The following is a 26590-nucleotide window of genomic DNA, read 5'->3' as shown; positions in this document are numbered from 1 at the left end:
TGGCTTTAAAATAGATATTTGTGTAGTTTTGATTATATAAGACCCCAATCATTTTCATTAAATGTATTTTCCTTTTACATTTAACACCTAGCTGCAGGGTTTGACACTTTGGTTTGGTGCTATAACTGTATATTATTTTCTAAAAGAGGGTTTTAACAATATAGAAAAACTAATGTTGTTTCAGTTTTGAGTCCAGTCATCTGACTGAAGTTACAGCATGTGACCAGCAGGCGGAAGCAGCAGCACACCGCTCACATCAAACTGTGTGAGCATCACTAAAAGTATCTGGTAGGAGAGTATCACTGACCTCTCTGTCATTTAGTCCACAGTTGATTTTGGACCATCAGGTAATTCATAAGTAGCAATCATGTTCCATGAGGTCATGGTGAGCTTTGAATGTAAAAGGTGAATCTACAAGTACAAGTAAGTTTACAGCTGTCACATAGAGGAGCAACCAGCATTCCCTCTGAAATACAGAGGAGGACAAGCTGGTAACCTCATGGTCACACAAAGACAGGAAGTCACTAAGGACTTAACTCAGACATAAAGAATGTCAATTAGTGAGTTTAGAGGTGCTGCTAGGTAGGGCTGGGCAATTAATAGAAAAATAATCTAAATCAACATTTAGAAACTCTAGTCGACTTAATCTTGCTCATGTCAATTAATGGTGGTGTTCACTGTTGCCATGACAGTAAAGGTTGCATATCTTTAAGGAATTGTAAAACTTGTCTCCAGTGATCATTTGAACCCAAACCATGATCTTTACATGGTTCTAATCAAGTAAACTAGACATTAACCACAGCGTCACACCTTAAAACATCTTTATTTTCACTCCCTAAAGATTCTCATGTGTGAGGGCAGCAGTGGAAAATACTAAACTAAAGAAACTGTGAAAATACATCATTGTTCATCAAGGGTGGAGATAATCGTTCATTAATCGTAATCAAGGTTAAAAGTTCAATTAATCGTGATTTTGATTTTTGCCATAATCGCCCAGCCCTACTGCTAGGTGTATTATTGAACTTTGGCCCGTCTTGTCTAGATGCTATGCTTAAGCCAAATGGTTCCTTTAAGTTTTGAAAAGAAAGCAAATAAGTTATTTTCCCCAAATGGCTAACTTTACACTGATCAATTCTTTTTGTTGTGTTTCTGGTCAACTGATGAATGTAATGTCCATTCTCCTTTTTGCTCTGTTTTTGAACCTCACCTACTCCTGTTACTTAGCTGCACTGCGCTCCACTATATTCACCATGCTGAGCAGGTAGTTCATTTGGTGATGGTGATTAAAGGTTTGACTGGATGGTGGAGTTTATAGTAAAATATAAAATGCATGGACTTTGGTTGAATCATAAGACCATGAGGACAAATGCAAAATAAAAAGAGAAATAAAAGATAAAATAGAAACAAAGCGTTCTAATGTATCAGAGTGTGTGTCTGTGTGAAGCTTTTGTCTTCAGCTCACTGATCCCCGATATCATTGTGCTTTCATCATAATCTGACTAATGAGCTGGAATAAGCCTGTTAGTGGTCACCATCTCTGCTTTATTGGTGTGCAGTGTACTGTAGCTGAATACGTCTTTGTTGCAAAAACATATTCATGGATAAAGAATAAGAATGCAAAAAAATACAATAAAATACAAACTGGTTATTTAAAAAGAATGATGAGAAGTGAAAATAATGTATGATGATTGTATAGTTTGTCCCATGTCATCTTATGTTGTGTAATTTAGTGTACGTATGTTCTCATTCTCCTAATTCAGGTCATTTTTGTGTCAGTTGTTAGTGTTATTATGGTACAAAACAGTAAATACAATAATATAGTAGCCTACGTTTTAAACTATATTATCATACATACAGTATACAACAGTATACTAATCTCTTCTTCTTTTCAAAAACACTAAATTACACTGCTCATTTGATACTGTTGCTTTGCCTATTAAGTTGTTCATGTAACTATGCTATTGCCAACGCTGAAACTACTGTAGTATTATATTACAGTATAGGTGATGAATAAGAATTTAATTTAATAATAAAAACACTTTAATTGCAACTAGGCTATAACAGCTTGGACACTTACTAGGCTATAGAAATGGATGGTACATAAACATATGCAAATATTTGGCTTCATGCTTTAAGTTTATTTATTTATTTATTTTTATTTACTTGTAAAAGGACCATGTACAATATTAAACTTTTGCCATTTAATTTAGGGTATCAGACTAAACTCAAAGCTAATTTACATCTACAGTCCCTTGTTTTTCAAACAGTAGCCTATGTTTCACTTTTACAAAAGAAAAGGAATTGAGGATGAGGACGTGTGGCTGCAGTGTAAGAGTAGGACAGAGTATTCACTCTACTTATAATTAAATAAAATGAATATCATATACTCCAGCTTAAAGAGTCACTCTGAGTAACAGCCATGACAGCAGAAACACACATGTAGAATCAGACCTGCTCCTCAGTGGAAACACACTGGCAGAGAGGCAACAGCTGTGGGCGGGGCTAAATCACATCTGGATGAAAAACATCTGGAGTTCTCTCTCTGCATACATGAGCGTCCCTCCGTTGCTCCAGTGGCCGAAGACCGACCGACAGACCGAGCGCCTGTGTGTTTTTCCGGCTGACTTTGCCCGCAGATGATGGCTCGGTGCTGGACGTTTTGGGCCGGGATCGTCGTCCTTCTGACTGTCTGTGAGTGCTGCCTGTTCTCTGGTTCTCTCTGAGTCTTCTTTCTATTCCTCCGAGCTGTTTGCGGATTTTCGGAGGGCCGGACAGAAGGGATGGAGTGGGGGAAGACACAGAAATCTGAGGGTGGAAATGTTGAAATAGTAGTTGAGCCTAAAGACTATCTGACGACCCAGACGTCACGGCAGTCCTGCATCAATTTCTTTCTTTAGGTTCTTTCTTTCTGTCTTTCTTTCTTTCTTTCTTTCTTTCTTTCTTTTACTGGCTAAATGCTACATTGAGATTGATAGTGATAGTGGCAGGCCCTGGAGTAAAATCATTTTTGTTTCTGAAGTTTGATTAACTAAACTTTTTTACAAAGGGAGCCAACTCTGGACTATTTTACAGTGGTTGAAAAGTTAAGATCCTTTACTCCACTAAAAGCAGCAATGTTTAAAAGAGCCTGCTCCATGCTTTTACAAGTAAACGTTCTGCATTCAGGATGTTTCTTTAGAAAACGTTTTCTTAAGCAACAATATTTATTGTACTTCAAGTATCAAAAGTAGTCACTTTGCAGAATGTCCCCTGTCAGTGCTATACTACTATATTCATTAAATCATTACTATTGATGCATTAACATGTAAGCAGTGCTTTAATGTGGAGATAATAGCATCTTTATATAGTTGGATAATTACATTAGTAACACCTGCGTCATATTTATGAAATGATCACATGAAGTCTTCTGTCAAACGAGTGCAAAGTAACCCTAACCTTACCCCTGAAATGTAGTGAAGTGTAAAGTTTCTATTAAATGGAAAAACTTGAATTGCGATTATCTCTAACTTGGAGCTTAATAGTCCTACACACTAAAAATCACACTAACACAGTTGTTATTAATGTAACCCAGAAAGCCACAGTTTAAGTCTTATTTTTTATTTTAGTGTGGGATTACTTACCCAAACTAGAGTTTGTTATAATCTGCTCTGCTCTTTTTGAATTTACATTTAACAGTTAGTTATTGAATGTTAATAACTGTTGTCCAAGAAATAATGCATTTGTGACAGTGTTTAGCTAAAGCTTATTGTGTATAACACTGGGTCAAAATATGTCAATTTGACCCAAATGGGTCAAATTTGAACCCAGTGATTTTTAGTGTGTAAGGTATCTACACAAATCATGTCCAATATACAAATCTCCAAACCTCTGAATCCTCAAGCTTCATTATGACAAAAGTGTTCAGTTTTATTTTCATATCAGACCTCATTTTAGTTTGACAGCTCTGTTTATACCAGAATGTCACAAGGAAAAATGTGTTTTTTGTTTATTGTTTTGTTTTTTAAAATCTTTAAACAGTTCTCTGTACAAACAATATATTGTACCCTTAGGTGTGAGTCCACATTTGTGCCGTCATCGCCTTGAAAAAAAGCTAAATTAAGCTGCAAATATTTACCCAAAGAGCGTAATCTCCCAGGAAATTCATTCTTATCAGTTGGTTTTGTGACCCAACTCAACTGTTGTTTTTTTCTTCTGTGAGCAAAGTCAGTCAGAAGAGCTGTATGTGTGAATAAGTAGTTTGTATAATTTGATTTCCTGACAAAATAGTGTGTGAGTGCAGAAATACCATTAATACAACTGTGTAGTAACTGAAAAGTATAAAAACTGTGTAAACATCTCTGATCCCCTGAAGTTACACTGGCAAGCTCAGTTTTTGTCATGCGGTATATATTTAGTAAGCAAGCAGTAAGAACAACCACCACATACCAACAAATCATTCATTTCTACCAAAGGTTGTAAATTAACCTCCTGTTGGAAAACAAAAACAAACATCACAATTAATATGAATATATTAATATTCAGTTAGTATATCTTACTTTTACAGACACAGTTTCTGTACCATCTTTGACTTATATACTCTACTTCACCATTTTATGTGTGCTCACTTTCAGTTTCACCTCTGAAAAGACCATTTTAGTACTCCATACTAAAGATTGCAGTTTTTCTGTCTCACTGTCACATACATCTTTAAAAGCTGTGTAAAGTAAGAATAAATATGTGTTCTGAGTTTGACATACCACAGGAAAGTGTGTTGTTAACCACCCTGCCAAATTTGAATGATTAAAAAAATCACCAAATATATGAAATCAGGCTTCAAAGTTGTGTAAAAATCAGCCTCTTTCTCTGCTCCCAAACGCTGTGGGAGTGCCCGCCGAGTTCACTGAAACCCCGCCCCCTACCAAGTGTCACCTGTCAATCAAAGTCACCACCTCTACCAGAAACATGGACGCTATGTCTGAGAGTTTTCTGCTGCTAGCTCGGCGGCTAACTCAGCTAACTGGCTAACTGTAGACTGTAGTAGTAGTAGTGTGTGCTGAATGTATTTATACCTTTACCGCAGCAGGGGCGGGTTTATGCTAGTCACTAAATCCTGAACACAGAAATGTTGAAACACAGTTTGTGAAGCCTAGCTCCACAATTCAAATCTAAATGGTTGAAATGCTTTTTACACCTTTTTTAGAAATACATTTATCACCTATTTAATGTGTTTAGAAGAAAATGTCTGAATTCACTTTACACAGTCTTTAATTAGCATTACCATTTTAAGATGTGTGTATGTCCATTTGTTTTAAAATTTAGGTCTGAGTCCATGACTTCACCAAGATTACTGGCTTGGTTTGTTGTCTTCAGTATCAGTGATGTCAGCTCAGTTAGCCCAAACTAACTGTTAGCTTGCTAGTTAGCCAGGAGCCTCATCACTGGCAAATAACTTGAACATGCTAACATTAGCTCCTGTGAAATACTTGGTTTATAAGAAGATATGTTGAAAACTAATTAATCAGCAAGTCCTCTTGAAGCTCTATATCTGACAAAGGGCAATTATTACATTAACAAGAACACCAACACACAGTAATATGTATCCTTAGGACTTCAAAGGATAAAGTCCATAAGGATACATCATCTGGGGACCATGACTGTCTTTACACAATTTAGTGTCAGTCCATCCTGTACATGTGGAGATATTTTACTTGAGAAGTGTAAAATTTGACCTGAAGGTGGTGTTAGATGTAATGTCAGATGGTCACCAAAGTCATTAATCATGGGCAACTTGGATATCTACCAAATCTTATGGCACTCAATAGATGTTATTTCAGTTTGGACTAAAGTGGTGGACCAACTGACCAACATTGTCAACAAATGTCAAACCAAAGCCACAAAAATGTGTTTCTACAATTTCACAATGGTAAGTTCAAATAATGTAACAACACCCATGATAGAAATCACATGAGAAACACATTAGGCTATGTAATAAGATGTGTTACCAACGACACAGTTTTAGCTAGTTTAGGAGATAATTAACAACAAACTGAAAAACTGAACTAATGAGTCAGTGATGAAGTGTTCTCCTGCAGCAGTTACAAAACACAATCAGATGTTCACGAATATGGCCGCCAAATGAGGAAGAGTTTTCAGGATGATGTTAGAAATGTTCCAGTAAATTACTACAACATTTCTACAAGTCCATCATTTTCATAATCAGTATTTATGTATTTATATACTACTGCTACTTGTCTTCCCATCTAGATTGTGATCAGCACTCACACTCACCATACGTACCTGTGTGTTGGTTGATGTAGCATCTACCTGAACTGATCCTAGACAAATAAACAACATTCCAACCTACACAATACTTTACAGTATTGATGCAGTTCATGTTTGTTTACAAAATCATCATATACTAGCCACACTACACACACATACAGTGCAAACAATACAAATAACGATGTGGACACTTGAACATTACACTTATGTGATAGTTGAACTCCAGACCCATTGTTTATTAATCTGCTGCTATTACATCCTCTACTGTTCTAGCTGCAGCCTCTACACCAGATGTTGCAACCTGGCTGCAGGGATTTGCTACAAGAGCATTAGCAAGGTCCAACACAGATGTTGGGTGATAAGTTCTGGCTCACAGTCAGTGCTCCAGTTCATCCTAAAGGTGTTGGTCAGTGCTCTGTGTAAGTCAGTCAAGTTCTTCCTCAGAAACCTGGAGAAATCATATTGTTTATGGAGCTGTCTTTGTATATGGGGACATTGTCATGTTGAGACAGAAATGGCCTTCCCTAAAGTTGGAAGCCCAGCATTGTCTAAAAAATCACCAGATGCTTTAGTATTAAGATTTCACTTCATTGGGACTGTGAGGGCTAGTCCAAACCCTGAGAAACAGCCCCATACCATACAGAGATTGAAATGACCCAATTTGAATCAGATTGCGATCTTTGGATGCATTGCTAAGATAAGTATGTATGTATGGGCATGATGATGTAAGCACTGAGCTTCAGGTTCTTGACCAATGAAATAGAAACCATTGGCAGGACAGTTGGATGATAGCAGCTTTAAAGCGTAGTCAGATCAGTATTCAAAACTGCAAAACTGTGCTGTGAAATCAATTAATATCAATGGAACTGCTTCTCTCATGGAGGTGCAAATGTGTGCCATTGTCCAATAGCAGGTTATCCTCACTGTATTTTCGGGGAACAGAGAGTCAGAGTCCAAAATTGGGTCATTTTAACATTGTAGCTTATTAGCTGTGTGTCACCATCCAGATTTACTGAACATACTATATCGGAGAAAACTTCTCCACAAAATGAATGGTTTGAAAATGATGATGGTGCAAAACTTTGTGAACTTAATGTTATATTAGAGATCAATCTAACAAGCTTGTTATTTTGAAGAGCTTTTATCTCTCTTTAATAAGTCTTGATGATGTGAAATCCATGGCCTAGTAAAGAGAAAACTGCTAGAGACTCAGAGCAATTGTGATTGACTGGAGCTGTATGTAAGTGTGTCAGAGCCAGGGCACACAGTTTGCACCAGCATGTGTGTGTCGCAGAACCTCTTGATTTCCATTTCCATATTAACAGATTACAGCAGCAACACAGCTCACATGACCCACCATCATCTACAGTTTTGGGGTCTTGCCTATTTTTTTCTATTATTTCTCTTATTTTTTCATGGTTCCCAGCAAAAGTAGACTATGAAAATAATAATATGTCATATTGACATTACACAAGCAACATTACGCCTTTCTGTGTTGTTTCAATGTCATTATCTGAAAAAAAAAAAAAGTTTGACCATTGCGGGTCAGCCCACATGATGCACACCAGGGCAGGAAGGCTCTCTGTTACTCCAGTGCAGAGAGTCAGTGACACCCAGAGCTCCTTCTCTCAAATCATGCTCACCTTCTGTGATATTATTTCAAACCAGGACTCCTGCCAGGTGTTTTACTTGCTTTCAGATAGAGATTTGGTGTTGTTATTTTCCGTATTTGTTGTCAGCAGTTTCCGTCCTGATGAACTCATTTGGAGGTTTGTTTGTTGGAGTGTGACTTATTTAGACAACATGTCATCTGGAGAGTGACAGTGGGGCTTTAACTAATGGAATCATCAATACAATTCTGTGTGAGGAGTGTAGTGGCTGACACACTTCACATATGATTATGTACTTTTCACAATTGAGCATGTGCTTGTCAATTTGTTTCTGTCTAAACTCAATATAAATTCAATTTAAAATGAAATGATATGATGGTCATGATCAAAGGCAAACTCTATTTAGAAAGATAGGCTGGCAGTAGCAACTGTCGACAACACAGGTGGTGTGTGTGTGTGTGTGTGTGTGTGTGTGTGTGTGTGTGTGTGTGTGTGTGAGGAAACACTCATCAGGCCATCTTCATGTCACCTCACTGTCCTCATTAGCAAAAATAAAATGCCTCTTTCTTGCTCTCTGTGTCAAACACACTCACACACACACTCACACACACTAACTTTCTTTCAGTGCCAGTCTCTCTCTTCTCCAGTGTCTTAAGGCTGCACCAAGAAGTCACTCTGTGTGTGCACGTGTGTGTGTGTGTGTGCGTGTGTGTGTGTGTGTGTGTGTGTGTGTGTGTGTGTATGCAGCTATTCATAAGACATTTCAGATACACTCGTTCTTTGTTAGATCTGCGATAATAGGCTGCTTCTTAATCACACGCTCTGTTCCTCTCCATCAATTAATTTGACTTCAGTTTACAGTTACACTTTACAAAGTCTAGATAACTGAGAAGCACTTAAAAAGCCGTCAGCCATAAAAAGAGACATTGAGCAACATACATTTCAAAGAAAGCTTTTTGCATTGCCACAAACATAATTATTAAAATGACAAAATCTTCAAATATTACTATGCAGGACAGTTGTAGAAGCTGATGTAGAATAAAGATGGATACGATGGAACAAAATATATAAGAATAACATTAAGGTGAGTTAGCAACTTTCACATTACAAAATGGGAAAACTCTAAAAAAAACAAAGTCTAGCCTAGCACTGCTTTTGATGACATCATGGCTCGTTAACCTGTTCCTTACGCTCACATGTTGGGTGGATGGCTTAAGGGGATCTAATGGACGTCAATGTAGGAGACTGCTGTTCATTTCCAAGTCAGAACACAATTGTTGTGATGTTTACTGTGGCCTTGACGAAGGTTACCTAACTTAGCAGTAACTGTAACACACACCACAATTCAATCATTTGACGCTAACAATGATAATTCCATAATGATGATTCCATAACCTAACCAAGAGGTTTCTGTGCATAAACCGGACCTTAAACCACAGTGATGTAATGTAATAAAACATGCACAGACAGATTAGAAAATGTCATATGGGTGATTCTGGAGTGCATGGTCAAACAACGTTTAATTTGGACTCATTATTGCTCTCAATGGATGAGACTCATCATTCCTATGGCCACTAGAGGGCTTTATCACTTGAATATCAATTGTGGTAAAGACTGATGCTGTCTTTAACATTGATACTACTCTACTACTCTCTGGAACTCTAGGCAAAGCATATAAGAGTTTTTCCCAAAATATCAAACTATTCCTTTAAACTGATTGACAGCAGAGCATGAAACAATATAAAGTTCCTGTAGCATCAGCTGAGGAAATAAAATTATAGTAAATATTCAGAAATGATTGTAAATGTTTGATGTGTATGTTTGTCCATCTTAAATATTTTAGTGTGTATCTTTAGCATGTATAAAATGGAAGTCTCGTGTGTGTGTGTGTGTGTGTGTGTGTGTGTGTGTGTGTGTGAGAGAGAGAGAAAGAGAGAGAGAGAAAGAGAAAGAGAAAGATAGAGAGGGTGTTTGTGTGTGTTAAATAAACCGGCAGTACTGATAGGGAGGGCCCTCTCAAGGCAGCATGCAGTGCTTAGATTTCCCATGAGCCTTTGAGGGCGGAGTGTTGGAAACTAACTTGGCTCTGAAAGCAGTTCACTTCTGGCTTCAATTTATTCCTGGAGGAAATAAAATTCTCTCTCTCTCTCTCTTTCTCTCTTTCACACACACACACACACACACACACACACACACACACACACACACACACACACACACACACACACACACACACACACACACATATACATACTGTGTTACACACATCTGAACTAGAACTTGCTGTCAGTCTCTAACAAAAACATACACAACACATGCAGCGACTCTTTTGTTTAACGCTCTCTCTCTCTCTCTGTGTGTACACACACACACACACACACACACACACACACACACACACACATACACACACAAAGCCTCTGCTGATTCTAATTACAGTGAACTTTTTGCTTCTCCAGCTCTTTTAGTTCTCTTCTTCCTTTGTCTTCAACTCTGTAAGAAACATCTGGAACAACTTTTGCTGTGTGTGTGTGTGTGTGTGTGTGTGTGTGTGTGTGTGTACACACAGAGAGAGAGAGAGAGAGAGAGAGAGAGAGAGAGAGAGAGAGAGAGAGAGAGAGAGAGAGATGTTGTGTCTTGATGTGTACAATCCTGTATGTGTATAAAGTATATATAATTATCATGCAATGTGGTCAGATTTGTGTGTGTATTCCAATGTATGTTTATGCAGATATCCATGCAACACCATGATTACTCATGTCATTTCTGTGTTATGTAGGTCTGATCACTGGTGTTGTTATGATGTGGCAGAGCATCACACATACACATGCACATACTTCAACTCCAACAAACAAATATAGAGTGTAGTACACATACATAGCCACATGCTCTACAGAGAAATACACACAACCACACAGTACACACAAATATTCAAGTATATAACCGCACAATGAAAAAACACTTGTGTTTTGTTTACAGATGTGACAACACAAAACAAAGTTTTGAGCTTTCAGAGTAAAGTATGCTCTGACTGTTTGCTCCAGCTAGTTTGGCAGATTCTTGGTACTGTGGAGGACGCATGCTGACAGTTTTACAACTTTAATCATTTTTAAAGGGATACACGTCACATTTATTACATGAGATCCTATATGTGGTAGAGTAGATGCAGTAGGATATGTTGCCATTTACTCTGAGAGTATGTTTACACTAAGTCAGCCAGCTAAAAAGCTTTCCTCCATTTTGGTGTTCATTCTAGTCTAAGCCAGCATTTTCTTCTCAAAAATGATGATGTAAACATAGTCTGACTTTGAGCAAGAAAGTGAATTCCCAAAATGTAAAACTACTTCTAGCCTAGATGCCTACAGGCAGCAAGGAGTGACCATTACCAGTGACTGTTAACATTGAAAACAATGAAGGCGACAGTGAGAGGGAGGCTCGCTGCCACTCAGCATTTCTTACTGCCATTTGTGTTAAAGATGATTCAACTTTTTTCAATTTTCCACTGCGCCTTCCTCTGCAACCATGGCAACCACAAAAATGTTGAAACAATGTGTCTGTGTAATGCTTATCAATTCAATTTTCTATTAAAAAAATAAATAATAAAAAATTGTAAATGTTTTAATCCAGTTTTCTAAAATTGTATTTTAGTTTTTCACTATGTGTATAAGGAATTATTATTTATTAAGCAACAGATGAACTAATATCATACATGACTGTTTCTTCCTGTCTCCTCACCTTTTAACATTTAAAGAAGCAATTTAACTCCACAGTAAAGATGAATAGAAATACATTTTTTTGCAGGTCCAAAGAGTTGATTGAGGGCTCAGAAGTGTAAGACCTCTGTATTTTACACACTGTATAATAAGCTCTTTTTATTAAGACTTTATATAAAAAATGACATTGCTACTGTAGCTGAAAGAGAGAAAACAAACACCAGCTGCAAGCTGCTGAGGAACCTTTAGGCTGCGTTCACACTGCAAGCCAAAATCCGATTTTTAGCCCATCTAGATTGGAACCAGATGACTCTTACGAAGTCTGAAAAGTCATAAATCACATGAGACCTGATTTTTGCAAACCAGATTGAAACCACCTTTGGGAGGTAGTTTCAAATCTCATTTGGACAGATGTGTCTGAGTCTGAACAGCTCCAAACACTCATATCGGATTTGACTGTCCGTGACGTCTCTCTACGTCTCTACGCTACGTCACTCTATGCGACACCAGACTCGCGCTTATTCCAGTTGTTGTTGCTAGGTGATATCACTGGAGGCAACGGAGGACATGGAAAACATCAGTCCATGGACAGAGGACCAAACCATATTCTTAATCTTTGGTAGGATGGCTCAGTTCAAGTGAAGCTCGAGGGTTTGTTGTTGCTGTCGCTGTAGCAATTATATGACATCACACAATACACGCTAGATGACGCCTCCGCTCTGACAACGTTGCCACGGCAACCTGTCAGATTGGTCATTAATGTGGCCCAGTCTGAACAGAGCCAAATCCAATTTGGACACTTGCTAAAAACAGTGTGGACAGTCAGGACTAAACATCAGATTTGAGAAGGAAACAGATTTGAATCAGATTTGCCTGCAGTGTGAACGCAGCCTAACTCTGCTGTTGATGCACCTTGGAATCCAAATTATAAAGATACAATTTGATGAATGAAATGACTTGGGCTTGGTTCTTAATCAGATGTCTGACTGTTATAATAGGCTACCAGGTGCACAATGCAGGTTTGTTACATAAATGTTGGACGCTCAAAGAGACTACGGAAGAGGATTAGGGCCACTGTGGAAAAAAAAGTGAGTTCTGACTTTTTTCTCAGAATTCTGACTTTATCAAAACTCAAGTTATTTACTAAAGAGATAATTAAAGAGAGGAGACAACTATGTGCTCTGTCATGGTAAGCTATGTGTTTGCATTCAAGTATGTTTGATGCAGCACAAAGCTGGGGAACTAAATCACAAATGAAATGACTACAACTGGTAACTCTCACTAAACAAACCGCAATGCATGAGCCAAACTGACTAATCCCTGAACTTCCTACATCACATATCCCTTCATCAGTAGTTAACAAAGATGACAATTAAGAAAGAAAGTTGCAGTAGTTGCGGCTGGCAAACTAATGGCTAACCCACAGCCGACAGAGAAGATGCTAGCTCTATGAATACTGTTCTAGTCTTCGGGCGCTATCTTGCGGTCGGCCCACAGCGGATTGCAGGCGCAATGCATGTGCCTCTTCGTTAGTTTGCCCTCAGCTGTGCACAGTCCTAACAACTGTATGAGGGGTTATAACATAACAGTTTTTGAACAATATTTAACTCATATTATTGAGATGACATGGATCAGGTTTAGATACTTTCAACAATTAAAACCCTGCTGAGTTTACCTGTTACTCTATGACTGAACAAAATGATTTTAAAGACAACCAAAAATTAAAAGATAAATAAATAAAAACAAAGCGCCACAATGTCTGTGTGGTGTGCAGCTGCAAAATATGGAGCAAAAAGCCAGTTGTTGGTGTTTTAGTGGAGAATGGAATATCAGAACAACATCTGCTTCTGGAAGAAAGACACTCCGCTGCCACTTAGTGATTTTATCAACAAGAAATCCGCCCAAAAGGTACTTGCGCCACCAGATTCACGTAATGCGCTACAGATTAAAATTAAAATAGGGCCCCTTATCTCTATTCTGGGCTTTTTACTCCTCCCTGGCATTTTATTTTCAGGATTGAACATCAGTTCATTCAATAAAGAGTTATTGGGGAGGTTTCTAATGCCGCTTTTCCACTACAAAGTTCCAGCACTACTCGGCTCGACTCGTGTCGACTCGACTTGACACGGTTCCAGGAACGATCTTTTCCATTACAAAAAGGTACCTACTCAACGTGGGCGGGGTCATCATAGCACGGCTCTGAAACTACCGTGACTTTGTTTTATACGCGACACAAACACATAAACAATGGAGGACATGGAGGCGATGGTGTACTTGCTGCTGTATTCTGTCACACACAAAGCAACAAAATTGAGCCGTATGGCTGTAACACTGTTGCCGGTATTTAAAAATGCCGGGTTTGATTCTTGACTCTTCCAGCGACAACTCTTCTGACCAATCAGTGGCCAGCAGTCTGTTAACGTCACATTTAGTATCGGCTCGGCTCGCTTGGAACCTCAGAAAAAAGTACTACTAAAAAAGTACCACGTACCAGGTACTATCCCTAGTGGAAACACAAAAAAAGCCGAGTCGAGCCGAGCCGAGTCGAGTCGTGCTGGAACTGTGTAGTGGAAAAGCGCCATAACTGTCAGACAGTTTATTTGGTTGTTAATGGGGCGGTACGTTAATACAATTTATTAAGACACGTATTTGTACCATTTATACTCCTGTCTCATTTGTGTGTAAAACATTCTTGTGTGGCATAAGGAGGTGAAATATTGGATAGTACAACACAAACTGTGATAGATTATTCAATTTCAGACTCTCTGTTTCTTCAAATCTCAACACTGTCAACATGGCTTGGCTATTGTGAAGAATCTGAGTGGATTAATTTCCCCCCTCTGAGAGAACCCACTGATTGCACCAACTGCTTTGAAATGATGTGATTTGCCTGACACATTGTAGACAATGTAACACAGAGATGAATGTACAGCAATAATGACCCCAAACATACATCATAAAGCACTCAAGAGTGGATGAGAACAAAAAGTTGGACCATCCTGAAGTGGTCCTCTATTAGTCCTGATCTGAATCCCATAATTATCTGTGGAAAGAGCAGAAATTTGGAGTTTGGAGACAGCACTTATCAAACCTGAGAGAACTGGAGTAGAGTACTCAAGAAGAGTAGGCCAAACTACCAGTGGAGAAGTGGAGAAACCAGAAGGTGCTTGACCGCAGTTATTGCCTCCAAAGGTTGTGCTTCAAAATATTGACCGTGTCTGTACAATTATTCATGTCATATCAAATGTCCTACACTGTACACAGTACAGTATATCTGTACTAATACATTAAATCTAATTAAAATGACTACACCTGTTGACTTTCATCTAATATTGACAAACTAAGCCTCTCTCTCTTTAACCCTGCAGGGCTTCCAGTTGCTGTCGAGTCATTAAGCCATCTGAACTTCAACCTGTGTAAGTGGTGTGAGGTGTCCAGTCCAGTGTGTAAGAACAGCGTCTGCTTTAGTAACTGCACTCTGTCCTCTTTCTGCAACGTCATCGAGGAGATCTGCATCACAATATGGTGAGTGAAACTTTTACTTTGGTTTGTTTGAGCTGGTGTGAAAACTGTAAATCGAAGCATTGCCAGATCTCAGGCTGCTATAGACTAGTATAGATGCAACAACTACAACAAGACTGTCCGGTTCCAAGCAGACTCTTGTGTGGTTTGTTAGTGGTGACAAAGACATTCCAACCACAGGACTGAGTGAGAGTAGACTATTTATGGTATACGAGGTCCAGCTGCAGGTCCATCATTTTTGACTGAAGAGGAAAATACATATACTCGTAATGTGTAGTAATGTGCTGCATGACCTCAATCAATCAATCTTTATTTGTAAAGTGCCAAATCATAACAAAGTCATCTCAAGGCACTTTACAGATAGAGCAAGTCTAAACTGTACTCTTCAAGTTTAATTTTAAAGAGACCCAACATTCCTGCCGTCATTCACAATTATTTGCTTTTCCCACATAGGTATGATACATTGTTTTCTTTTGGTCCAGTTTGCAGTCACACCATTGTCATATTTAGAAGAACTTTATACTGGACTCAAAGATGGCACCCTGTTCATTCCTATGAAAGTTGCTTCGTGGCAGAAAAGGCCAAAAATTGACTTCCTGCTGAAAAATGACCCTGATGTTGCTCATGCTTTTTGCTTGTTGGTCTATGGAATAACAACAGCATTAGAGACTTCCACTTTCCGAGCCAGCTGACTTCTGGTTGGCTTTCGATTCACTTGAATGGTTATAAATAATTTTAATTTAATCATGTGGCTTTTGTGGACATTTACCGGTATTTGTCTCTTTTACGGTTGCTCCTTTTCCAATGATTGTGTGCAGGGGAAAATGCTTTTTAGGCCAATGTGCACCATGAGACAAACCTGAAGTGGTAATTACATTGTTTGGCCACTATGTCAAATTGGCCTCACAGCTCAGTGCTCTTCCTGGGTTCACACCATAGATGTATAAAAAGAAGTGGATACAGCGTTGGAGGCAGGGCCCTGTTTATTCCTATGAAAGTTGCTCAGTGAAATGAAGCCAAAAAATACACTTCACTGTAAAAGAAATACCTGGATGAAAACTTACTGCCCCACATTCTACACTCCCATGGAGCATGCTCACTAGGGACTTCCTCTGGCCAAGACAGCTAACTTCCTGTGTAGACCTCCAGATAATTTGAATGGGGATAAAACAATTGAATTATGTGGATGAAATGAGTGGTTTGGCTGGGGATGTGATGACATCTCTTTCACATTGTAAGTCTGTGGGAAAAAGTATTATAGGGCCAGTATGTTTGAAGGGAAAGGGGAGGGAAAGAAACTGCTCCTGAATATCTATATGCATATTTGTTACCATGATTAGGGTTAGGGTTAGGGTTATTTGCATGAATATAGTATATACATCACTAACAAAAAATGTTGACTTTTGACTTTATACTTAATTCACATATTTGCTATCGCAAGATCCTGTTTGCTTTCAGACCAGAAATAAAGTATCCACTCTGAATCAGACTGAGATTTTCTTGCAATTTCAGTCTCACACCATCACAAATGAACCAAACTAAACAGGAAAATACAGAGGAGTTTGTTTTAACTGAACCAACCCAGTTAGATGTGAAAGAGCTAGGTTGGGTACTGTAAAGCCCACTGAGACATTCAAAGTCATGCAGCTAAATTAGACTTGAATACCTGTGATTTTAAGTAGCCTAACACTCTGTTGCTGCTGTGACTCAGTAGATTGGGCATTTTAAAAATGTTACACTGGACTCCAAATATGCAATCCTCCAGGGCACCATGCTGAGGCTCACTTCAATTAGATTAACTTCTATTTAATTTAGCATCTATTAGATTTACCCTAAAATAAAAGTTTTCTTCTTAATGTGTTGATAAAAGTAAATAGGATGTTTTGCAGAGGCTGTTAAAATGATCATGAAATAATTCAAGGCTAAAGAGTGAATAGTGGTGACTGTTTTTCCAGTACAACAGGCGCTTATACTGCCGGGCTTGTAACACTCAAAAGTGACTGTGGGTGATATGTAGGTTTTTAGACTCCATTATTTTCCACACCAGGGCATCTCAGAGAATGTTATGGCTCTTATAGCTTGGTCAGTGTTAGTAGATTGTTGCTATGGCTGGTTAGGTGTAGGCACAGAAAAACAATGTCATGGTTTGGGTTGAAATGATAAGTGAAATGCTTTAAATAAAAAAAGTCCTGATGAGACACCAAAAATGTCCTATTTATAGACATATTGAAATGCTAACTGGTAGTGTGTGTCGTTACTATTAATTGCAACTGTATGACAAAAAACCCATTTATGCTTCACTAATTAGCTGGTTTCATATCATTTTGTTACCTATACTTACAGTATACTAAATAAAACTAACATTAGTTGACTTGGTAGCAGTCATGGTGCTGATATCTGGATACTAAATTACAGTCACAGCAGTGGCTAATTAACATGTGACTTTCAGACAAATATGATAGTGTGGTTGTGTATAGAAACAAACAGATTAGCAGTGCAGCAAACTGTATAGCTTTATTTTTAGTTGGAAAAATAATTCATATTAAACCATTTAACCTACTTTGTCACTGAGGATGCACACTGTTATATTGTCTACAAACTGCATGGTTGCATAGACAAAATTTTAAGTTGAGCTATTTATATAGGTTGTGTTATGTGTAAAATGTTGAAAATGAATAAAGAGATGTTAAAAAAAGGAAACACAGGCCTAAGTAGCTAAAAACAGACGTTAGGGTGGGTACGACTTTTTTTGCTTAGTAAATGTATCTGTATGAAAAATGTACTTTTTGCAGTTTGCTTCAGAAAGACTACATCATCCTCTTAGAATTGTTTTAAAAACAATGTGCACTGAATGCTTCAGTGTCCTATAAAAATGTTGGAATATCAACGTGTGCACACACACACATTGTTTTTCTACAGCACGATCCCATGATCCAGCAGAATACACCACAGTATGACTAAGCTACTTAATATGTTGTTGATCAGCATTATGAAACATCCTGAAGTGATTTCACTCAATTTGCTACTGTTGCAGAAAAAAAGCAAGTAACAGCAATTTCGTCTTTTGCTTGTTTAATCTCAAAGGCTTGTTGTTTGCACTACAGTGAGTGTGACTTGTCTGGAACTTGAAACCTGTCAAACCCTCGCAAAATCCATTGGTATCGCTTTCTTCTGCTAATGTGTGCTTTTGTTTGGATAACAGTACTACATGGGGATCCCCTCCCACCCCCCCCCCCCCCCCCCCCCCACCCCTCTCATTTCCTGTTCACGCCAGCCTGCCTGACCCTTCCAGCTTGCTAGCAAATGATAAGAGGGAACTGACAGAAGAGAGAAGACGGGAAAAGGCTGGCTTAATCAGGTCAAAGTTGACAAGGATCATCTTTGAGCTGCAAACTCGCAGCAACAAGAAGAAGTCTCACGCTGTGTCTCAATTTGAATACTTCCATTAGTACACTTTCATGTAGTACACTGAGTACACTTTGTAACTAATTGCATAGCAAGTTGATTTTAACAGGATAGTGTCTCAAATCAAGCATTGCTGTTGTGCACTTACTGGGAATGATGATCACAGCATTTGATGGTGTCCTTTCCCACTTTGAAGTTTGTACTGTCAACACACCTACCTGACTGTACAGTGACAAAATCATCTGAACTCAAAGCAATTTAAAACACTTTCCCACTTCTCACAATGAATAGAATAACCTCATAAACAGAGAGATACAGTAAATTATATAATTCAGACTTGGATGTAGCTATAATAAAAATTCAAACTGTTATGTAGCTTAATAACATAAAGAAAAATTAATATAAACTGATCTGTTCATTACAATATGTCTCTGTTTATGTTAATATGGTGATATCAGGAACATGAATGCAACATCCTGTAGAGGATTACAAGTATTTTGGGGATTGATGATAACAGGATCGCAAGACTGACTGCTATCAGGCTGTGGTGCTGAAGAGAAGGTTAAGCTATAAAGCAAAGGTGTATATTTAGTGGTCAGTCTTAGTCAGAAATAAAAACAGACTATTGATGTTCCTTTAGTGTTAACAGTTATTTAAGTCATGGTGGTTGGTTGTTTTTTTATAGATTTAGATTTATGTTCTTATGCTCATCCAGGAGGAAGACCAATGACACAATGACGGTGCACACAATGTGTCACAATCCCACTCTGCCACTAGAGGGCGTAGACCCTGGCCTCCTGCTGAACTTCACCTCCAGGGAGTGTCACATGGTTTCACAGCTTGTAGAGGATGGAGCCATGATGGTCTGTGGCTGCCAGGGAGAACACGAATGTAATGATAAACTCATCTTTGACAAGGGAGCCAATGGTGAGTAGATGGATGAATGAAAAAATAATGGAATGGATGGATGAATGAAGGGTTGGATGGATGACCAGATAATAGTAAATGGAGTGATACATTTAAACAGATGGTGAGAAGATTCCATTTCTTTCAATTCAATTTTATTTAAACAAATTCACAACAGAGGTTATTTCAAGGCACTTTCACAAAGAGCAGGCCGAGACAGTCGGTTCATTATGACAGTTAGACTTTTTTAGGAGTTGCCACCAGACTTGTCACAATATTTTGTATGAATTAAACTCACACAGGATGCAGGCTTAGTAAGCAACAGCAACACTAAGCAACACACTCAAACCCATTATAAACCCAAGAAAGAATAATAGAATTCTTAAGGCAATAATAATTATGTATGTGCAAAAGTTCTGCATAAACCCTAAACTCTCACAGTCTCTGGGTAACTTTAAATCAGTCCAACAAAACCAAAACCTGTTCAAGTGATAATCCAACAGGAATTCTTCAATTCAAAAGCCAAATAATTTTTTACAGAGGTCAATCAGTCAGGTCATACTGATCTTAGTTACTCTTAGGAAAAATAGCTAACTAGATTAGTAAACTGAGGTAAATATGGTTGGATGGATGAGTAGATGAAATATGGTGAATAAAGTAAAAATGTTTGTGCAGATACGTAGGTGAATGGATGGATGCATTAATGGATTCTGTTTATCGTTCCACTTCTTTAGGCTTCTCCAAGCTGCAAAGTAAAGATGTGATCCCGGTGGTGATGGTTAGTTTGGTGCCTCCTGTCCTGGTGGCCTTAATCACCACCGCTGCCTTCTACTACTACCGCACACACCACCCTGGCAAACCTGGCCCTCCTGCACGCCCTGACTGGCCCACCAAACGCACCCCAGAGCGCTACCAGGCTTTGAATCATGCATGTGGAGGTCTGGGCCCACAGCAAGAGGTTGGAGGAGGTGGAAGCGTAATGAGTACTGCAGCTGACGGAGAGGAGTCTAATGCCAAGGTGCCATCTTTCAACAATGACATAATCAGTGACATGACACACTGGCAGGGCCGGCTTCCTGAACCACTGCCGATCAAACTGGAGGTCCTGGTGGGGAAGGGGCGCTTTGCTGAAGTCTGGAAGGCGCGTCTGCTGAAGGGTGAACTTAACAATTATGAAACTGTGGCAGTGAAGATGTTTCCAGCTGTAGAGTATGCCTCATGGAGAAATGAGTGCTCCATCTTCTCTGATCCCAAGCTGGTGCATGACAATGTGGTTCGATTCCTTGCAGCTGAAGAGAGGGGCCCACCCAGCCAGGCCCTCAGGAAGTATTGGCTGGTTTTGGCCTATCACAGCCTCGGGAACCTGCAGGACTTCCTCACTGCAAACATATTGAGCTGGAAGGAACTTGTTGCCATGGCAGGCAGCATCGCTCGGGGGTTAGCTCATCTCCATAGTGACACAACACCGAGTGGTATTCCCAAGGTAAACCCAGTCTCTGCTAATCCACCTTTTGCTGACTTTAATCATCATCCATTTTCATACTGTTTAACATATTGTAAAGAAAGAAGATTAAAGTGTGTTGATTTCTGCACCAATTTCAATTTCAATAACTTTCAATAACTTGAAGAGTGTGTGTGTGTGTGTGTATGTGTGTGTGTGTGTGTGTGTGTTTGTGTGTGTGTGTGTGTGTGTGTGTGTGTGTGTGTGTGTGTGTGTGTGTGTGTTTGAGAGAGAGAGAGAGAGAGAGAGAGAGAGAGAGAGAGAGAGAGAGAGAGAGAGAATCTGCCTGTGTGTACTGTAAGGTAGCAGTGAAAATGTGGAATTAATTTATTTGGGTTTTTTTCGCAATGAGCAAGCCGAATGGATTTAATAATGAAGCACTGACACAGTGGATAGACTGATGTACTGATTATCGACATTGTTAAAGTGTGTGTGTGTGTTTGTGTGTGTGTGTGTGTGTGTGTGTGTGTGTGTGTGTGTGGGGGGGGGGGGTCTAAACTATTAACTTAAAAAAGTGGCTTTGACATATAATGGCTGCAACACCCATGCAGCTGATTCAATTTAGCATTTCTTGCATTCCTTTGCTCATTAGATTTTGCCTCAATTGCTTCTTTCTGTCGATTATATTTGTTCATTAAGGCGACATGCATCACACACTTGAAAATCAACCAACAGCTTCATGTCATTCATTTACTCAACCACAAGTTTAGGTGCATTCTTATTTCATATGCAAATGTCACAGCTGCAGCATGGCCTGTAGTGTCATACATACAGTACATGTACTGTATGTTTCAACGGAAGAATAACTTAATGAGCGAGTGGCGAGTTGATTAATTGTGACATCCAATGCACAGGAATATTCCATTCCTCTTCAAATACTCACACTTCCAATATGTGTTTTAACACATTCATAACCCAACAACAGTTCACACAGTGATCAAACCCTTTCCAAACCAGTGGTAACAAAGCAAAGTCTTCATGTTGACAATTTTACAAATGTGTCCTGGCTTTCTATGTTACTTTCAAAAAAAGCCAGTCAGACACCATGTGAGACTTCCAGCACACACATTTTATCTTCTTACCGTGATAATGTATTTTGTAAATAAGTGCATCTATGTTTCTTTCTATTTTCTCTGCACAGTCCTTTTTGTTTTGTGTGTATTATACATCATTACAATCAAAGATTGAGATTAGACTTAAAAAATGAAAAAACCTCTCAGAGCTAACTGTCAGTAAGCAGGCTCTTTAGGTTGATCACTGACTGGTTGATCAAATGTTGTTGTTTTAATTGGTGGTGTGACTGGGCCTTAACATTAAGAAATTGAGTATCCCTCTCCTGCCCAAACAGTTGGTCAGAAAAGAGCAACACAACACCCACATCACTCTCAATGAGAACTAAATGTGACAAAACATGTTTTTGTGTTCTGCAAGCTTGTTCTTTGTGCTGTCAGTTGTTCTATGCCCTTTCACTGTTTTGAGCTGCTGCAAAACTATTGATAAGATGTTTATTGCATCTCTTACCATTTTATAATGAAGTCAGGCTTTTTGATTGTGCTTGTTGGTTTTGCCTGTGTTTCTGTAGGTGCCAGTTGCCCATCGGGACCTAAAGAGCAGTAACATTGTGGTAAAGGGCAACGAGGAGTGTGCTCTGTGTGACTTTGGTCTGGCATTAAGACTGGACCTCTCGCTTACTGTTGACGACTATGCCAACAGTGGACAGGTAGAGTGCAAAGAAACACAAACAGAGACAAAAAAAGCCCAAGGCAATGCAATGCAGCAAATTGTTGAATACATTACAAAGCAGAATCTGCATCTGGTGTTCTGGTCATCATGTGATTGGTCTAATCTTATCCAGGTGGGGACAGCTCGCTACATGGCTCCTGAGGTACTTGAGTCCAGGGTGAACCTGGAGGACCTTGAGGCCTTTAAACAGATAGATGTTTACTCAATGGCTCTGGTCCTCTGGGAAATGGCTTCCCGCTGCCATGTCATTGGAGGTAGGAGCTACTTTGTCTTCCTATTACTGTATGTTCACCAGCTAGTTAAAAACTGTCTGTTTGCAGTTTGGTGCAGAGCAGGTAGTGTACCCTTTGCTTTTGTACTGAAAAAAGCTGTGTGCTATGGCTAAAGTTGACTCTGACAAGATATATGAGAGTGAACCAAAAGAGTAAAGCTACACATCTGAAAATCCAAATCCAAACAAAGAGCGTAAACAAGTTCAAATGCTGCAGAGTTGCTTCAGCCCCTTCTAATATGGGTTATCTCCAGTTTATCCTATGTGAAACATATTAGTTTCTTGGAACACATATAGTATGTGAGCCTAAACTGTGCATATGTGTGTGTTGATACAGAGGTGAAGAGCTATGAACCAGCGTTTGGCTCCAAGGTGTGTGAGCAGCCCTGTGTGGACAGTATGAGAGACTTAGTGCTGAGAGACCGAGGACGTCCTGACATCCCTTCAGCATGGACACAACACCAGGTCACAATTCACACTGTAAACCCAGACTACATGAAAAGACTGTCAATCTTCAAAAATATGTTGTATAAAATATATTCATAGAATAGAATAGAATAAAGCTTTAATGTCTACCAAGGTGGAAATTCATCTACAGCTCAACATAAAAGCAGACATACAACATAAAAGGTTCCATTCCACATTAAAAACAGTTCATATGTGTAGCTTGGACCTTATCAGTCACTCTGCTGTGTTCAGTATGCTGACAGCACTCAGAATGAAGGATTTCTTAAAAGCATTTTTAGTAGCCAGACGGACTGTATAATGTCTTCTGGAGCTCAAAGACTCAAACTGGTTATATAAATTACTTCATAAATTATGTAAAATATATAAATTCATTCATAAATTGTGAGAAGTTTTTATTTTCATTATATTACATAATTTTCATTCTAAGAAACTATTTCATAATGGCATTTTTTAGAATGACACTTCAATTTACATTTAATTTCATAATTTCCCTCAGGACAGATTGAGTTAGTTAGCTTATGTTAACTAGAAGAATAACAATGCCAGCTAGTTGGTTGTTTCACAAATACTTTGGCATTGTTGTGTCTCTAGCTAGCAGTTAGCAGCTGACTGGCTAAATTTGATAACAGTTGTTAAGCTTGTTAAAAGATGCTGGATTTAAAAAATTACATTATGAAATAAAATGTGACATGAACTAAAGGTGTTATTGGACTCCTGTTACAAAATGAGAGAAATGGTTATTTTGTAATTATATTTTTTCACAATGAATTAAAAACAAACTCCAATAAAATTGAAAATGAAAATAATATTTCTTGATAATAAGTTGAGTTTTAATCATTTCTCAATAATTACTTCATTAATTATTGGTTCATTTACATATCCAACACAAAATATACATGTGATTATTTATTTAATTATCACTCATTTTTGTATATTGACCAATTTGGGTTTCCATAAGTTGCTTACTCTAACTCCAGTCTTCTGTTCTGCAGGGGATGAGTGTCTTCTGCTCCACCATCACTGAGTGCTGGGACCACGACCCCGAGGCCAGACTGACAGCTCACTGTGTGGTGGAGCGCTTCAATGCCCTGCAGCAGGAGGATGAGGAGGAAGATGAGGGAGGTGGAGGCCACGAGGAAGGAGAGGAGGAGGAACTGACGCAAGAAGCTGGCAGAGAAGAAGAGGGAGAGAAAGAAAAGGAGTCAGAGATACTGGATAGTAGCCAGATTCAAACCATTCCCGTTTCCCCTCATTCCCTCTCCACCACTGCTCCCTCAACCTCCTCATCTTCCTCCTTTCAGGTTCCTCAGCAGGAAACAAAAAGAGACAGTACAGAGGTATCCCATGATTCCCTGGTTCTCACCGGTTCTATGGTGTGAGCACCCTCTGTATTAGTATATTTGCTGGTTTTATGGAGTTTACCATTATTTGCTGCACTGAAGGCCTGGTTCTGTGAATGGAAGGGTTAGGGTTAGGGTTGGGTGATCTCCTGACTTTGTCTCTGGGTTTTTGTACAAAAAATGAACATGCAATGCTCAGAAATGACCTTTATCAAATCAATTTTGTGCTGTGATTTTGCATTCTGAGTTTTTCCAAGCTATTGGCAAGGCTCTGAGGATGGTCGTATTTCAGTCCGTCAGTTAGTCGGGTGATCCACCATTTTGGTCCAGACTGAAATATAACTATTGGATGGACTGTTCTCAAATTGTAGTACAGATATTCATGTTCCCTCACGGGGAATTATGATAATGTTTTTTAAAACTGGGTAATCCATCTAGTGCCATCATCAGGTCAAAATACAGAGTTGGTCTGAATGGGCTATGAGAAACAACAAATAGAAGAGAGTTACAATAACTTTTCTTAGTCAGCCTGGGAGAGAAACAGTCTGACATTATTCCTGAAATGATAAAAGAACACTTCAGTTATGTTTCAAATTCCTAATCATTTTGGTGAGGCTCAATGATAACATTAAGGTGCTTGACCTGTTCCTTGGTGTGAAAATGATTTTAGGTGGTCAAACAGTTTTTCTCTTAGCTTGATTCAGTTGTAAGAAGCTTTGAGTAAGTCAGAGATGCATGTGATCAAGTTATTGACGGAACTGTAATCATTTGGACCTTTAGAGATATGCAGCTGGTTTTTGTCTGCATAGTTAAAGAAAATGAATGCTGTGATTTCTGGTAACACTACAGAGTGGTACAGTAACATCTGCAGACTGAATAGAATTGGGCCTAAGACAGAATCATGAGGGACATCACATTAGACCAGTCATCCAGGGCCCCAAAGAACATAGAGACAAACCTAGTGTTCTAGTCTGCCTGTCAGGACATTTCATTTCACATTACTGTTAACATTTAATACCACAGTATTGACATGGACATCTTTGACCAAAGCTGCTTCTGTACTGTGATGGGCCCTGAATCCAGACTGGACAGATGGAGGATTTGAACTCACAGAGAACTTTTCTGATTATTTCCACATCCACTGATGTAAAATGAAAGTGCATAGTGCATCTGAATTTTCCAGCCTTTCCTGAATAGTATTCATTTTGATGGCCACAATTGTGTCTCTAAAATGGGCAGAAAATTCACTGCATTTAGTAACGCTCAGGTGATCAGAGTAGTAGTTAGGACTTGGGCCAACAGTTGTAAAAAAAAAAATGTATTTATGAGTTCAGAGAAATAAGATGCATTTTATTCTTGAGGGGTTCTTTTAAGATGTCATGGAAGACCTGAAGTTTATTTTTCTCCATTTCTGATGATCTCATTTCTTCTGAGTTGGTTAATAGTCTGTTTCTCCATTCTGTTCTCCATGGTGGTATTTGTGTTTGAGGAACTTTCTGGTCTGAATGATCTGACAGTGTCAAGCAGTAGACAGGCAGTCGTTATTATAAAGCTAAATGTTTCCTTAATATTTTACCTGAATACCAAGGAGAACAGAAATAGCCATAGACTTACTCCCTTTTGTCCCAAACAGAGAGTGAGCAGTCAGTCACTGGGGTTGTACCTGAAATCTTCTCAACTGAGGACATGAGTCATAGTTCTGCTGGCAGATATGCACAGCCAAACAGTTTGGTTGGTTAAAATTTTTCTCATTTTTCAGGAGCTGGTCTCCATTTTGTTGTTGGATTATGTTTTAATAGCTACTGTGATTATCATTTCTATATGTGCTTGTATGAATAAATAGGAGAGAG

The 26590-nt window shown here is 38.8% G+C and overlaps 1 protein-coding gene across 1 annotated transcript; it reads left to right on the top strand.

Moving 5' to 3' along the window:
- Positions 1-2589: 2589 nt before the first annotated feature.
- Positions 2590-24779, top strand: tgfbr2l (transforming growth factor beta receptor-like). Its single transcript, XM_053328313.1, has 8 exons — positions 2590-2691; positions 14953-15109; positions 19227-19438; positions 20152-20900; positions 22501-22638; positions 22774-22915; positions 23270-23397; positions 24393-24779. The coding sequence occupies exons 1-8, from the start codon at positions 2637-2639 to the stop codon at positions 24777-24779; spliced, it is 1968 nt and encodes a 655-aa protein (XP_053184288.1). The 5' UTR covers positions 2590-2636.
- The last annotated feature ends 1811 nt before the right edge of the window (positions 24780-26590 follow it).

This window comes from Scomber japonicus, chromosome 11 (genome assembly GCF_027409825.1).
Source record: "Scomber japonicus isolate fScoJap1 chromosome 11, fScoJap1.pri, whole genome shotgun sequence".
Classification (NCBI taxonomy): Eukaryota; Metazoa; Chordata; class Actinopteri; order Scombriformes; family Scombridae; genus Scomber; species Scomber japonicus.
Note: the sequence above shows the minus strand (reverse complement) of the source record. Positions and strands in the feature narration are given on the sequence as shown.

Excerpts from the sequence above, each read along its gene's own strand:
- tgfbr2l (XM_053328313.1), top strand. The coding sequence starts at position 2,637 with ATGATGGCTCGGTGCTGGACGTTTTGGGCCGGGATCGTCGTCCTTCTG. Across the intron at positions 15,110-19,226 it reads GAGATCTGCATCACAATATG|GAGGAAGACCAATGACACAA; the intron begins GTGAGTGAAACT and ends ATGCTCATCCAG. Across the intron at positions 22,916-23,269 it reads CCGCTGCCATGTCATTGGAG|AGGTGAAGAGCTATGAACCA; the intron begins GTAGGAGCTACT and ends GTGTTGATACAG.